This window comes from Anabrus simplex, chromosome 6 (assembly GCF_040414725.1).
Source record: "Anabrus simplex isolate iqAnaSimp1 chromosome 6, ASM4041472v1, whole genome shotgun sequence".
NCBI lineage: Eukaryota > Metazoa > Arthropoda > Insecta > Orthoptera > Tettigoniidae > Anabrus > Anabrus simplex.
Genome location: NC_090270.1, coordinates 75750886 through 75766483, shown reverse-complemented (window position 1 = coordinate 75766483; position 15598 = coordinate 75750886). Strand labels below are relative to the sequence as shown.

The window sequence follows — 15598 nt, the reverse complement described above, 5'->3', positions numbered from 1 at the left end:
AGAATTAACATAACTTTCCACCACTTTTGGAGAATTAATAACCATTAATTACAATATTATTATAAACTATTAGATTTTATATATAACATCTGACTCAGGGCCCTGACCTAACTTAGAGTATTTAATGGCTGAAGATGCTTGCCATGTCAAGCGAAACATGTCCCATATTAAACACTATGTAATAAATGCATCCTAATTATAAGGATTGTACTGTATTTAACAGGTGGATATTAATAAAGTATTTTGTAACTTTTTAACGTACTAAGCTTCAATACAGTCACAATAATGAGATTCATTACTTGTAATATTGCAACCTTCCTGGCTGCCACATTTAAGGTATGTATGCTGTTCCAGAAATATTATGTGCCACAGGAGAGTCTAATACAAAAGTAACAGTCTCAGCGAAACGTAGGGAAGGGTAGGGAGTTTCTGATTGGCTAACAGTAAGAGTAGTTACTGGGGTGTTGAACCAATGATATTATTATTATTATTATTTGCGTATGGACCCAATGGATCATGCAAAGCTCTAACGATTCTGTTTTTTGAGTTGCCAAACAGCTCTCATCCTTTCCCCGTGGATCCTTTTTCGTTTTTCTGTCCACTTTGCTCCAGTCTTCTTTTTCACTTCGTTCTCTGGTTGCACTTTCCATCCATTAATTTTTTTCTTGTAGAGGTTTCTGTCCGCAGTGTCAGTTGAGTTCATACGGGCTTTTTCCAGATCCTTCTTCACTTCCAGTACCCATGGGATATTTTTTAGATGTTCTATGTAGGTGAGAATCTTGTGTGTCAGTCTACTTGCAGGCAGTCTGCAAACGTGCCTATAAAATTTCAGAAGTCTTTTGCGGATTATTACCTTCTTTCAATGCATTTCTGCAAATTTGAAACTGTTTCCAGAAGGAAACACAGCAGCTCACTTCATGCATGCTCTCCTGCGGAGGTGTGAGTGATGATTTTGTAACAGCTTTGAGGCAGTTCTGATATTCCTACTCTGTTACTTTTTGGCTTATTACAGATATTCTTTGGTTGTTTGAAGTGCATTGTATTAGGTTTACTGGTGGTAATACATATAGTAGTGTAGTTTTTTGAAACGGTTCCAAGGGTGTTTCCATTTGATGTTTCTTGTTTCACACTGTGTTGAGGACGATGAATAAAAGCAATCTGTTATAGGGAAACAGTTTCAAATTTGCAGAAATGCGTTGAAAGAAGGTAGTAATAATAATAATAATAATAATAATAATAATAATAATAATAATAATAATAATAATAATAATAATAATAATAATATCATTGTTTCAACACCCCAATAACTACTCTTTCGGTTTGCAGCGATGCCAAAATTTTGACCCACAGGAGTTCCTCTATGTCCGGGTAAATCTACCAGCATGAGGCTAGCGAATATGATCATCTTCAAATAACACCGGACTGAGCTGGAATCAAAACCGCAAACATGAGCTCAGGTGAAAAGTGCTTTACTGCCTGAGCTACCCAGATCATCATTTTTTTTTTACAAGTACATAATAAAATGAGTGAAACACAGAAAGATAAGCTAGACAAGCTACTGCACTTCCACAGTTGTCTACTGCAGATTTCCAGTACTATTCAATAGCAGAAGACTTGAGATTTTATAGCCTTTTGTACTGGATTTTCAGAGTGAGTTGGCTATGCAGTTTGGGTCTTGTAGCAGTTTGCATTTGAGAGATGGTGGGTTCGAACCCCATTGTTAGCAGCCTTGAAGAGGGTTTCATTGATTTCCCATTTTCACACCCAGCTATACCTTAATCAAGACCATGGTACACTGTGTTCCTAGTCCTGTTCTATCCCATTACCACCATAAGACCAGCCTGTGTCAATGTGACATAAAAAAACAAATAGCTAAAAATGTACTGGATTAAACCCTATGTAGGTTTTTCCTGATAGAAGGACTAGTTCTTCATCTCTCACTCCAGAAGCATATGACAGTGGTGTGACACTCTTTGGTCAAAATATTTTATTATCAACAAATTTAACCATATCGGTTCGCAAAAAAAGAAAATACGTATTGTGTCTAGTTCCAGTGCCTGTTAACTATAAGTCCTTGGACATCTATAGTTAACAGGTACTAGCTGTACTGCATATTTTATGAATTGAAGTTTCAAATTATTTATTATATCTGGGAATGTAAATGGGCCATTGCCAAAATTTCTTAGAATAGTTAAGAATGTGAGTGATGAGCTGGTGAAAGGAAGAATGAGATTAAAGAAAGCAAGATGAAGATACAGCACAGCTATTTACGCACTCACTAAGGTGCAGATAGAGGCTGCAAGAGGCAGTATGTATAACAGCTGTTCCTCCCAGAAGCTGACCTGCAACTTGTATCATGTCACTTTTATATCCTAATACTATAGTATAACGGATACACTAGAACATAATGCTGGAAAATAACGTTTGTACTGTTTCTAGCAACTATGTGCTGGTTGTTTTGTTCTAGTGTGCAGGATTCATGTGCCCTTCCACACTATCTGTGACATGCACAATGTTACTTTAAAGAACACTTGCTTTACAAAAGGAATTTGTTATTATTCTGTATGATTTTCTTTACTGCATTGAAGTCTTGAACGCAGTCTTAGAGAATAGGAGAATTTTTATCAAAATGTACTGCATCTGCAATTGGCCTTATTTAAGGATTGAAAAATATGCTCTGAAGGCTCAATGTTATCAAAATATATTTTTAAGCGCTGTACTACTTACCTCATTATATTTATTTTGTATTATAAAACAGTAAGGTTGTCAACAAACAAATTAATCAAAAGGTGCATCGTTCTGACATTAATTAAATGATCAAACAATAGAAATAATGATTTTTAGTTTCAAAAATACCCTAAAATTAAGAATTATAAGCAATCTCTTTATTAGAGATAAGTAATCTTGCAAAGAGAACAGCATGCGATTGTTATTTAAACAAATTTAATTGGTACCATACTGTTACGATTACGTATATCTTTGTGCAGCAAAACGAGGTACTTGTCTTCCCGTCATTAACCAACAATGTATTTTCACAAAGAAAGGAAGCATGTAAACAGGTCTTCTGATTCAAATCCTACTCTTTCCATTACAAATTAGAGCCAATTACTCATGCATAAACCACCAATTTGTGAGGGATTAAACCTGTATTGGCTACAAATATAGCAATGCTGAACACAGCAATTTTAAGACAAATATTTTTAATGTGGAGGGGATTTCTTGTAACCAAATTAACAAATAATATCATTGATTTAAAAGACAATTGGTAATAAAATGAAGCATTGTTGATAATTTCACTACACAAAGTTCATAATTATGGAGTTCATTAAACTGAAATAATTTAATACAAAAACATATCAACAATATTCAGGTATGTTATACTGAGAAAAAAAATGGTATTTTTTGTTTCTTAAAACACACTAATATTCCAAGAAGCTATTCAGTACAGTTACAAAGGAAAAAGTAAATACATGATCACACATCTTGTCCACAGGATCCTATGTAACATTTCTCAAAATTTTGCTTTCCAATGTTCAAGTACCCATGTTTATTTGTGGGAGGCAATTTTACTTCAGATATACAAAAGCCTTTCTCTTCCTAACTGTACACAAAAAAGAAAGAAAATAGAGAAGAAAGCCAACGTGTCATTTAGAGTACACACCCAAATTAATGAAACAAATATCAAAACAATGTATTTCTGAATCTATATATGAAATGTTACATTTCTACAAAAGAGGGTGTGTATCATTTGAGAAATGATAGGTATTAAACTAACACAGAAATTTTTTTGTACTTCTAGATATAGATACAAAGAATAAAATACAAACAGTCCTTGGACCCTGGTCAATCATTTCATTAATTACATATATATCTGCATAATACATTTTCAATGTTCAAAAGTATGCAACCAAGTGCTTTTTCAGGCATAACTGAACATTGTAAAAGTTTTAAATCTTTAAACATACGTCACTGCTTCACAGGATTTCCATCAACAAATTATGATTCAATAAATAGGGGATACATTGCTAACATGAATTTCTTCCTCAGTACAACATTCTATGAAACTCGTATATGTACAATTCATATTGGATTTCTTATATTACAAAATTATACTACAAAACTCAGTCATTAATTTCTTTACGGTGCTTTCAGTGATGTGATTTCCACAAACACAACATCATGTTTTGAAGACTCAATTTGTCACTCCTTATCAAACAAGATAAGACGACTGCAAAATAAAAAAATGACAGTATATGACGTAGGGAACCTGCCCTATAAGAAAAAAAAAAATAAGAAAAAAAAAAAAAGAAATCTGTAATCCAATACACTACACTACTAGCAGGTAAGACATGGACAGCCCCCCCCTCCAAAAAAAAAAAAATTAGAACGTAGTTGAGACTTACAAGCACAACCACAAACCTTGAGAAGCGTCTTCACACTGCCAATCAAACGACTTTAGAATCCTGCTGTTTACAAGTCCAACACAAATGACACTAAACATTTTATATATACCGAGAATGAATGTGTTCAAACCTGAAGTAATACTGGAACTGCCACTAAAGTTTCCACTCTCATCCTTTTCCATTAGTTACGTTCTTGCTTCATTCATATTCCAGAAACTGCTTATGGTAAAACAACAGATAGCTGAAAAGAAACAAAAGATGACTTTAAAAACTTCATATTTCCAAATACTTCAAGGTGGATTAAATACAAACTGGAATTTTCACCTAGCAACTGAAGTACTGGGGATACCAGTTCAGGGCCATGCGTGGCAATGTGTGAAACCGATTCCTTGCTCGACACGTAGTGACACTTTTGCTAATCAATAGCAAAAAGACACACTGTTTGAAAGTGCTATGTTTTTTCTGTTGCCTGTGGGCAGGAGATATGACAATGTACTTTTATTTTGAAATGATGCAGCATCATATATGGTAAGAACAGGTAATTCATTGAAGGCATTTCACTCTAAAATGGTACATGCCAAATGCCTAACCCACTGTCTACAGAGTTGGTGAAGAAGTGTGAACATATTATCCCAACGTAGACAGACTTGCGGCGAACATTGGAAAGGTTTTCTTAAAAGTATCCTCACAAGTTACACATTCCAAAGCAGTAGCTCCAGACATCGTGCTACTTATAACCTACCATCACATGCTGGGCCCTGTGGTTTAATGCGTGCTCACATTATTGCAAAAATTTCCAGGTGGTGAAAAAATAGTACAGAGTTTCGACTGTGAAGAAGTTGCTTCAATACAAATTGCTTAAGATATGCTCTCTGAATATGGAGGGCCATTTGGTATTTATTAAGTCAAATTTTGCATTATTGTTGACAACTATCACATCACTGGAAAAAAGAAGTGTGTGACAATGATAGATTCCATTTCATTAATTAAACAGTTCCAGACCAGTGTTAACAACATGTTTTGTAGAAATACTTCAGCTATTACACTTAAAATGGGAAAAGTAGTGGACAAAAATGCCAGATATAAAACTTTATATCAAATCTCAGATATACCTGGTGTAAAAACTACTCTATGGATGGGACTGAGAAAGACTTAACAGCCTTCCTCATTTCAAGTATGCTCCAATCACATCAGCTGCATAAAACTAAGCTTTTCGAGGTTAAAAACTTGTTGACAGTAAATCACATATCACATCTGACAACTTGAGAAAAACATTTGTTGTCCAGTGCAACTCTAAGGTGAAGTAAAAGAATACATAACTCAGAGTTAGAGGCCCATATTTTGCACATTCTTAAGTTTGTAAGCTAGTATTTTCTGAAAGATTTCTTAAACACTCATCAAAAGATCATTTATTTTATTTTATAGCACATATTCTTAGCTTTTAGGTTTTTATGAAGTATTTCTTAGCATTTTAAGTGCTTTTTTAACATTCTTCATGTCATCAACATCCAGACCTCGATCATTAGTGACGATCCTGACTACCTGGAAAAGTGCCTGACAGGAGGATTTCTTGTCTCCTTACCAAGCAACTAAACCGTGCTCATATGGAAATGTTTTAGAAGCTCCCGACTCATTACGAGGAAAAAGGAGAGTACTTTTTGTGCCTATCATTACCTGAGATAAAACTTCAATTCATCACTATACTCCTACATTCACACAAGTGAACATCGAGTGGCAAAATACAGGGAAAGCTGTGCCGGTCAAGGTCAAAAAGTGCTTGTCAATTGGAATGATACCTGTAACTGTGTTTTTGGGACTCCATAAGCATTTTGCTGTTTACTTCCTCGATGAACAAAGAACACAGAATTGTTCCTACTACTGCCAGTGGGAAAAGTTTTTCTAAATCAGGATATTAAGTAGGAAAGTGACACATTGCTTTCACAGTTCTCAGCTGAATTCCTAAAATGTGAAATTAAACTTCTGGTATATATATGATATGCCCTACTATAACTCCATTTTGTCAATAGTAAGGCAACTAATAACTCTTAAGTGGCCTAGAGAGAGAGTTATTCCCACATTTGTTTTTCAGCACTGGTCTCAGACTGTGATGGCATGCAATGATAACTCAAGATTGGCAAGCACCAATGCTGTAACTCAGACATGAATACGTAAGTAGTTCTCACTCAATGTGTAGAACCATTGCAAGGTATGATATATAGTAAGGAGCTGTTTTATCAGCAAAGCTGGTTGTCGTAACCACAACAGGCCTTGGCAGTGTGTGGCATATGTAATGGACAGATGTGCGCCTTGTGTATATAAACAATGCAAAAGTTACGATATTTGTACTTCATATTTGTTTATATATTACGATGTCAACTGTAGATACATTTAAATGTTCAGCTTGAAAAGGAAAGAAGGTAATGCCCGGTTTCTTCAACTCTGTGTTACATTTCACTCACCAAATGTTAACTAACAATTGTTATTTAGTTAAAAGTCCCGTTTCACGAACACGTTTCCAATACTCGGTATAAAACAACTGTTAAAGACAAATTAACACAGTTCCGTGAAATTTCTGAACATGTTTGGCAGTGAGCATCTTTCATTTCTTTACATAAAGAGCCCAGAGCATTGTATTAAAATTGTATTTTGTCACACATGTTGACATTATTATAGGTTATGGTTAGCAGAGACTTCGAAGACGTAAACATGTCCAGCAAGAGGCAACAGAAGCGTTATTATAATCAACACACTATAAACGTTATTAGATTTAGTTTGAAAGTATGGAGGTGTGCTTAAAAAATAAAAGAAAAAACAGATATATCACAACATTCAATACATATTGTCCGGCTCTATGGTTAAATGCTGGCCTTTGGTCACAGGGGTCCCGGGTTCGATTCCTGGCAGGGTCGGGCACGGGGACTGTGAGCCGTCTTCATCATTTCATCCTCATCACGACGTGCAGGTCGCCCATAGGAGTCAAATGAAAAGACCTGCACCAGACCTCTTCGGAGGCCACACACCATTAATTAAATTTAATATATTCTTATATGAGTGCAATCCAAGGGCTTCTATAACACCGGGAAAATGTGATAATTGATATACATTTTGAATGATTTTGGGGCATTCTTTTACTGCAGGGAAAATAATGCAATGCGTTGCCAATGCAGCAGAAACGCTTTGTACAATTCTAAACACCCGTCTTGCACTCATGAACGAAGTAGCCTACAATTACATGAAAAGTGTCTGAAGCATAATATCTAAGAACTATAAGCTACTCCAGCACTGCAGACACTAATAAGTTGCAATATGCGGAAAACGCTAGCCTATTTTCAATTTCTTCTAGTATCTTGTTCATTATGGTTTTGGTACTTATCTTTGTAGAAAACCTTCTTCTGACAACTCTAGAAAGGCATTTTCTTTTCTTTCTTATATGGGTCATCCTTCGTCTTCTTCAGTTTATAGATAGTTTTCATACAGCAGTATAGTTTCAAATGTACATCCTATAGATGCTGCCATTTTGAAATTTTAGAGCTGTTAAAAAGGTTTAACACAGGGCTGTTGTTATGTTAATTTAATACAAGTATTAACATTTGTTAGTCTTAACATTTTGTTAAATTGTGTGTTAAGTCTACTTAACAGCGTGTTAACAATTAACATTCATTGAAGAAACCAGGCCTAAATTTGGTAAATATCTTTGCCTCTGGGATATTTTAATGTAAAATAATGTTCAGTTACAGCTTAAAGAAGTGAAAACAAAAATGATGACAGAACTCATGAGCATATTTTCAATACTGATATCCTAAAAAAAAAAAAAATACAGGGAAACCTGCACCACTTAAATTTTTATAAAGTCTTTCTTCATTTTTCTCTTTGCTAATGTTTCAACATCTAACATGAGGGAGTTTGAGCATATTATATACCAACCAAAGTCCGTAGAAAAAGATTTGATTTCAGTTGATGCTTTGTAAGTTTTATTAGGGAAAATTCACACTCATGTAAGATGGTTACAGCAACAAAGAGCCCCAATGAGCGAGTTAGTGACGGGACAGTGAATATCTAAGAGTGAGGCAAATGGTGGAGACATGAGCTAGAATTGACAGGCAAGAGTTCCTATTCTCAGAACCACAAAACCTAAAAATTCTTTTATTTTGCCAATCACTTCTATTATACTCAATAATAACTTTTCTTTACAATGTGCTTTACGTCGCACCGATACAGATAGGTCTTATGGTGACAATGGGACAGGAAAGGCCTACGAGTGAGAAGGAAGCAGCCGTGGGCTTAATTAAGGTACAGCCCCAGCATTTGCCTGGTGTGAAAATGGGAAACCACGAAAAATCATCTTCAGGACTGCCACCAGTGGGGCTCGAACCCAGTATCGCCCAGATGCAAGCTCACAGCTGCACGCTCCTAACCGCAAGGCCAAAGGCCGGAATTTACATATATATAGAGAGAGAGGCAGTGTTCATAATAATTCAGTAGCCTGAATTCTGTCGGTCTTGGTCTATCTGTCTGTGAGCAGCCTATCTGGTTGACGTCACCTGGTTTCAGGGATGGCACACCTTGGGTAAGCACTCTTACTTTCCGTTCCTGTTAAAATTTCCGTAATGTTCATTTACAATTTCGCATAGGAGTCTGCCCTAGCCTAACCTAGACTCGCCAAATTAATTATTTAGGACACCCTAGCTTTTCAGCTGGGCTTGCCTGTTTGTTTTCGAGGCATTCTCTTTCCTTATTTCATTAAATATGTAGATTGTAATTTAATGTATTTACCTTGGGCTTTGCCTCTGGTAGTTCCGTATCACTTGAGGTACGCTAGATTTTGGAGAACCTGTTTCACTTCACTGTAAATTGCATTGTACGACTGCATTGGTAACTAGATGTATAGTTGATTTGAAATTTGAATTTACACTGCTACGAAGGTATTATCAAAGAACTTCTAAGTTATGTATATCACAGAACTTATAATTCGTAAGTCGGGATTGTATTTGGAATGTATTTGTAAAATTCTTTTGTAAATAATATTTTTCGAATCTAAGGATCACGGGGATTTATTTCGGAATCCGCAATCTAAGCCATGTCCATGCCTTTGGTAGGTTCCCAGCCCTTTCCACCTTCCCGGTTTGTTGTCCACTAGTTGGCCGTACTGATATTTACGTATATGTTGTTGTTGGAGATCTGCGTAATGCCAGCTAATGTTTTTCTGAGTGTGTAGTGTTTTCTGATATTGTGTAGTTGCTCTTACTTTCCCTCTTTACTGTGTTTGTGGCTTGTTTTGTGTAACCACCGTAGTAAAGGTTACACAAATAAGAACAGTCAAACTGTACCAGCTTGGTGTCAGTCGGTGTAGCTTCCATTTCCTGTTCTATGTAACACAATGCTGCATCTAACACTGCCATATTGTTGGCGTACGTCATCACTAGTACAGTCTCTTCAGGCGCTTCTTTGTTGCTTCAGCGGGTTTGCTCATCATTACATGTAATAAATATCATTTTTGGTCCGTATTGATGATGTAGATTGAAATAATAACATTAAGTTATTTATTAGACCACCTAATCAATACAAAATCGTCTTGGATGATTTACATAAATTTGTTAGCTAATGGTGGGACATGTTTCGCCTTCTCTGAAGGCATCATCAGCCATAGTCTTAACCTTAAATTAAAAATAAGCGTCTAAATAACATGTAGTGATGAAATGAATTTTAAAATCTTGAAGAGATTTGAAGTAAAATAACATTAAAAATAACAATGATGGTTTGAAAATACAATGTGATGAGATACAATAGTGGAAGTATTAACAAAATTAACCTTAGAAGGCTGCTAAAATAAGTACAATGGAATAAAACAACAGATTGTTATACAACAAGTAGTAAGATTGCATAAAAGTAAAGTTGATAGTAATGGCGGTTATAATTAGACGATGGCGAAAAATCTTATGTAATCAAAGTAAAGAGGAGAGAGTAAAAGTCAAAGTTAGTCGAGAGATCCGAAGTTCATTATGATCTTGAAGATAAAGGATGAAAGTCAGATGCATATGGTGAAGTTGTAGAACACGTTGAGGATATGAAGTTGGTGAATAGAAGTTGAAGAACAGTTTCAAATAGGATCACTATGGACCATCTCAAAATTTGAAGTGATGTTCAAATGTTGTAAATTGTGAGTTTGTAGATATTCTAGTTGAAAAAGCATATACAAGTGGAATCACTTGACGGTGACAAAGATAGCTTGTAATATTATGAGTAAGAAGTATTTGCAACAGTAGACTTCTTGCTACTGTTGAGGATATGAAGTTGGTGAATAGAAGTTGAAGAACAGTTTCAAATAGGATCACTATGGACAGTAGACTTCTTGCTACTGTTGCAAATACTTCTTACTCATAATATTACAAGCTATCTTTGTCACCGTCAAGTGATTCCACTTGTATATGCTTTTTCAACTAGAATATCTACAAACTCACAATTTACAACATTTGAACATCACTTCAAATTTTGAGATGGTCCATAGTGATCCTATTTGAAACTGTTCTTCAACTTCTATTCACCAACTTCATATCCTCAACGTGTTCTACAACTTCACCATATGCATCTGACTTTCATCCTTTATCTTCAAGATCATAATGAACTTCGGATCTCTCGACTAACTTTGACTTTTACTCTCTCCTCTTTACTTTGATTACATAAGATTTTTCGCCATCGTCTAATTATAACCGCCATTACTATCAACTTTACTTTTATGCAATCTTACTACTTGTTGTATAACAATCTGTTGTTTTATTCCATTGTACTTATTTTAGCAGCCTTCTAAGGTTAATTTTGTTAATACTTCCACTATTGTATCTCATCACATTGTATTTTCAAACCATCATTGTTATTTTTAATGTTATTTTACTTCAAATCTCTTCAAGATTTTAAAATTCATTTCATCACTACATGTTATTTAGACGCTTATTTTTAATTTAAGGTTAAGACTATGGCTGATGATGCCTTCAGAGAAGGCGAAACATGTCCCACCATTAGCTAACAAATTTATGTAAATCATCCAAGACGATTTTGTATTGATTAGGTGGTCTAATAAATAACTTAATGTTATTATTTCAATTTGCTCATCATTTCGAAAAACATCAGTCGAAATTGGGAGTAATGTACAGGTTTGCGCACAACAGTCTGCAAGAATGGTCAGCTCGCCACCGATTTATTTTTAGTGACAGCTGTTGCTGGGTTGTATTATTTTTCTGACAAAGAAGTCATAAATCTGATGGACGTGATCTCCATTACTGAAGGGATGAACAAAGAAACAGCATATGGACTCCTCAAAAATCAGCTCAAAGATACTGTCAATCTGTAATAGTGGCATGAGGGTCCTTATGGATGTACATTGTAAACAAAAAACATACTTGTGAGAAATGTATAAACAGGGTTTTACTACTTTTTGTAAATGCGTTATTTTTGTAAGACCGGCTCGAATTACACAGGACCTTGAACTACCAAGGTTTTACTGTACCTACCACAAAAGAATGTTTTCAAAGTCCTCTCACAATTTTGTTTCAGATTCTTCAGTTATTTGTATGGCTCTCTTCTCCTTGTAATGTTCCTTATCTACTATAATTTTTCTAGCTGAACAACCGAGGGGTGTGCACATGTAATTGTAAAAATAAATTTTATACATATATAGAAAAGAAAGGATTCAACAGGAATTAAAGCTTATTTGCAGCATCATATGACTTTTGATACTGTGATAATAGCCTTGGACCTCCACTTTGAGGAATACCACATGCATTTGAAGGGGTTAAAAGCTTGCCTACAATACTCAACATAGTGCAAGTATCTATTCTTGTAGAATAAATATTTAGTCAGGCAAGTGTGTTTTCAACGCTGGATCACTGCCACAGGCTGGGTCACCAAAATCGAACGTCTGCTGAAGGGGTCTCACAGGGAAATCGACCGATCATTATTTCCTTCGGTACCATGATCGTGATCGAGAGTGGCGCTTGAAACAAGCTTTGAAGGGTAGTGGGCTCATGCTGAGTCCCTCACAAGTGTGAGAAAAAACATCCTTAATCAGGCAAGGGATTTATGGGGACTGGAGAAATGCTGGACTCAAGATGGACACATTTGTGTTTTAAGAGAAGATGGAAGCAAAACTCAAATATGCACGATGGCACAGTTAAAAAACATTGCAGGGAGTAGGATGAGCATGCAAATTTAGAGAAAGAAATTATGTGTGTTAGTTTATATCTTTGTGTAAGTGTGTGCATGTGAAAGTGGATCTACTCACCAGGTTGCCTGGGTAAGCTCATTTTACATTTTACTTAATTTGTTCTCCTAGCCTACTGCATAGTTTCATATGTTTCCTTACCAGTACAACGGAAATACCATTGACCTGCATTCCTCTCCACAGCCTTCACCCTCCCCTTCACAATCATCCCTACCACCTTCAACAGGACTTGTGCTGCAAGAGCAGCTCAGTAGCCACTCGCCGTCGTTACAATGTTGTCACCTAAATGGCCAGTCATTATTAGATCATATGGAAGAGGTACAGGCTATTTTTGAAGTGAACAATGTACATATTATTGGAATCAGTGAAAGCTGGATGCGTAAAGACTTGCTGTCTTTGGCAGCTAACCTTGACAGATACTCAATATTACGCCGTGACCGTATTGACAAAATAGGTGGTGGGGCTTCTACTTTATTACAGAAATGACCTAAAATGTAAGATAATTTCCACTTCTGACCCAAGACTTAACTGCAACCGGAATTTATGTTTGTAGAATTAGACTGCTATAAAAAGATATTAATAGGGATTGTATACAAGCTGCCTAAAATAAGACAGAGTGATGATTTTGAAGAGGCATTACAAATCTTATCTCGGCATACGATGACATTATAATCATGGGTGACTTCAACACTGACCTTTTAAAGCAGACTAGTAACACGAACAATCTACTGAATTTATTTCTCACTACAAATATTACGATTTTACCCCTCAACACTACTAACCATGTTCATTATTTTGACCGCACAAGTCATACCTTAATTGATCTTCTTGTGCCAAATCAACCTCAAAAAGTAATTAAGCCTGGACAGATCCCTGCTCCTGGCATCTCTTCACATGACCTATTGTACATGTGTTATTTTACATGAATACCCAAGTACAAACCACGCTACATTACAATACCTGACTTACAACATATGGACCGGAATAAACTATGCCACAATGCATACAACTTGCCCTGGGATAGTATACATAATTTTCAGAATATTAACTCTAAAGTAAACAAATTCAATTCACTTGTACTAGAAATATTTGACAAGCACGCACCAAAGAAACAGGTAAGAATCACCCGCCATTCTTCCGTGTGGCTAATGGCCGAGATAAGATCTGTTATGGCCAGTCGTGACAAACTGTACAGACAATAAAGACAGACGCATAGAGCAGATGATTTCGAGCAGTACAAGATTCTGAGGAACAGAACCGAGCAGTTAATTAGGAATTCTAAATATAAATACTTTCAGGAACTGATGAACAATAACAGCCCACGACAAAAATGGAGTAAATTGTGTAGGTTAGGGATAGGTAAAGCCGTAGAGCAACATGTACCAAGCATATTGCTAGAGGTGTTAAATGATCATTTCGCACGGCCAAGAATAGCCTCTACCTCCTTCCCTAAAAATTCACTACCCTTGTTTCAACAGCAGTCTGTGTATTAGACTCTTAGAAATGTCAGCTCGAATGAAGTTAAAGCTGTGATATACTTTATTACCTACATCTAACGCCACATGTAACGATGATATTCCTATATCGCTGATTAAGGATATCTTAAGAGCTGTTCTGCTATTACTAACCCATATATTTAACCACTGCCTGTTCCCAGATGGTTGGAGAGATGCACTAATTAGACCCATCCTGAAGAACTCTACATTAAATTAGATTCTCCTTCAGATTATCGTCCAGTGTGCATTCTACCACCCTTATCCAAGGTGCTTGAATGTCTACTTCCTACACAAGTTACTAAATACCTTACCAAGCATTCCCTCCTCAACCCTTCAATCTGGCTTCAGCCTTACAAGTGACAGATGATATCAGACATGCAATGGACCAATGGGTCGTGACTGTACTGACATTATTAGATCTCAGTAGTGCCTTCGACACTGTCAACCCTCTGTTACTACTGCAGAAACTTCGAGAGTTAAATTTAAATAGTGTGTCACTTTGCTTTTTTCCTCTTACCTTGAAAATCGCCGGCAACGTGTGACAGTTGGAAATGTGAGTTCAGGATGGTAAAGTAAGACCCTCGGTGTCCCTCAGGGGTCGGTCCTCGGACCACTGTTATTTATCATCCAAATTAATGATATATATAAAGTACTCAAATTCTGCAAATTGCAAATGTATGCGGATGATGTACAGATTTACTATCATTCAAAACCGAGTGATATTGATACTGCAATTACTAAAATAAATTCCGACCTTCAACATCTTCGTGACTATGAAAATAAAAACAGTTTATTAATAAACCCAAATAAAACTCAAGTTGTTGTTGTTGTTATCATCATCATCATCATCACCACCATCATCATCGGTACCAGTAAAAACCTATATTCCCTCAAGCAACAGTGTATCTCCCCAATAATTTTAAACAATAACATCATACCCTACTCTACTTTAATAACTAAGGAATTATTATGACTGAGACCCTAAACTGGACACAACAGGTGATAAGTACATGTAATAAAGTAGTAAATGCTTATATCCATTGGAACTGTTCTGTAATGTATTCTCTGTTCGACTTAAAATACAAGTAATTCGCTCTCTGATACTACCTATATTTGACTATTATAATACTGTCTTGACTGAAATAACCTGCGACAGTAACAAGAAACTGGACCGGAGCCTGAACAGCTACGTAAGATGTATCTTTAATCTGTGATATGATGCTCATATATCACCTTATTATAAGGAGCTGTCGTGGCTTCGAGTGCACCAGCGCCGTGAACTTCACATGTTATCGCTTCTGCATAAAATACTTTCCACTAATACTCCCAACTATCTGTCTTCATCTTTTTCTTACCTCTCGTCCTATCATTACCACAATACAGGATCTGGCTCCTCTCTTGCCTTACCTGTAAACCGCACTGCTGTTTACAACCGCTCCTTCATAAACTCTGTGTCCAGGTCATGGAATTCGCTACCTGCAAAC

The 15598-nt window shown here is 36.1% G+C and overlaps 1 protein-coding gene across 4 annotated transcripts in view; it reads right to left on the bottom strand.

Moving 5' to 3' along the window:
* not (non-stop) overlaps nt 1–15598 on the bottom strand; it is a 239444-nt gene that overhangs the window by 81313 nt on the left and 142533 nt on the right. For 3 of the 4 annotated variants that reach the window (XM_067149840.2, XM_067149841.2, XM_067149844.2), the window contains one exon: nt 1374–4644. In XM_067149840.2, coding sequence (XP_067005941.1) covers nt 4602–4644 — 43 coding nt within the window. In that variant the 3' untranslated portion in view covers nt 1374–4601. Of the gene's footprint in view, nt 1–1373; nt 4645–15598 lie in introns of those variants that run through there. The other variant, XR_010860538.2, reaches the window with a different exon arrangement.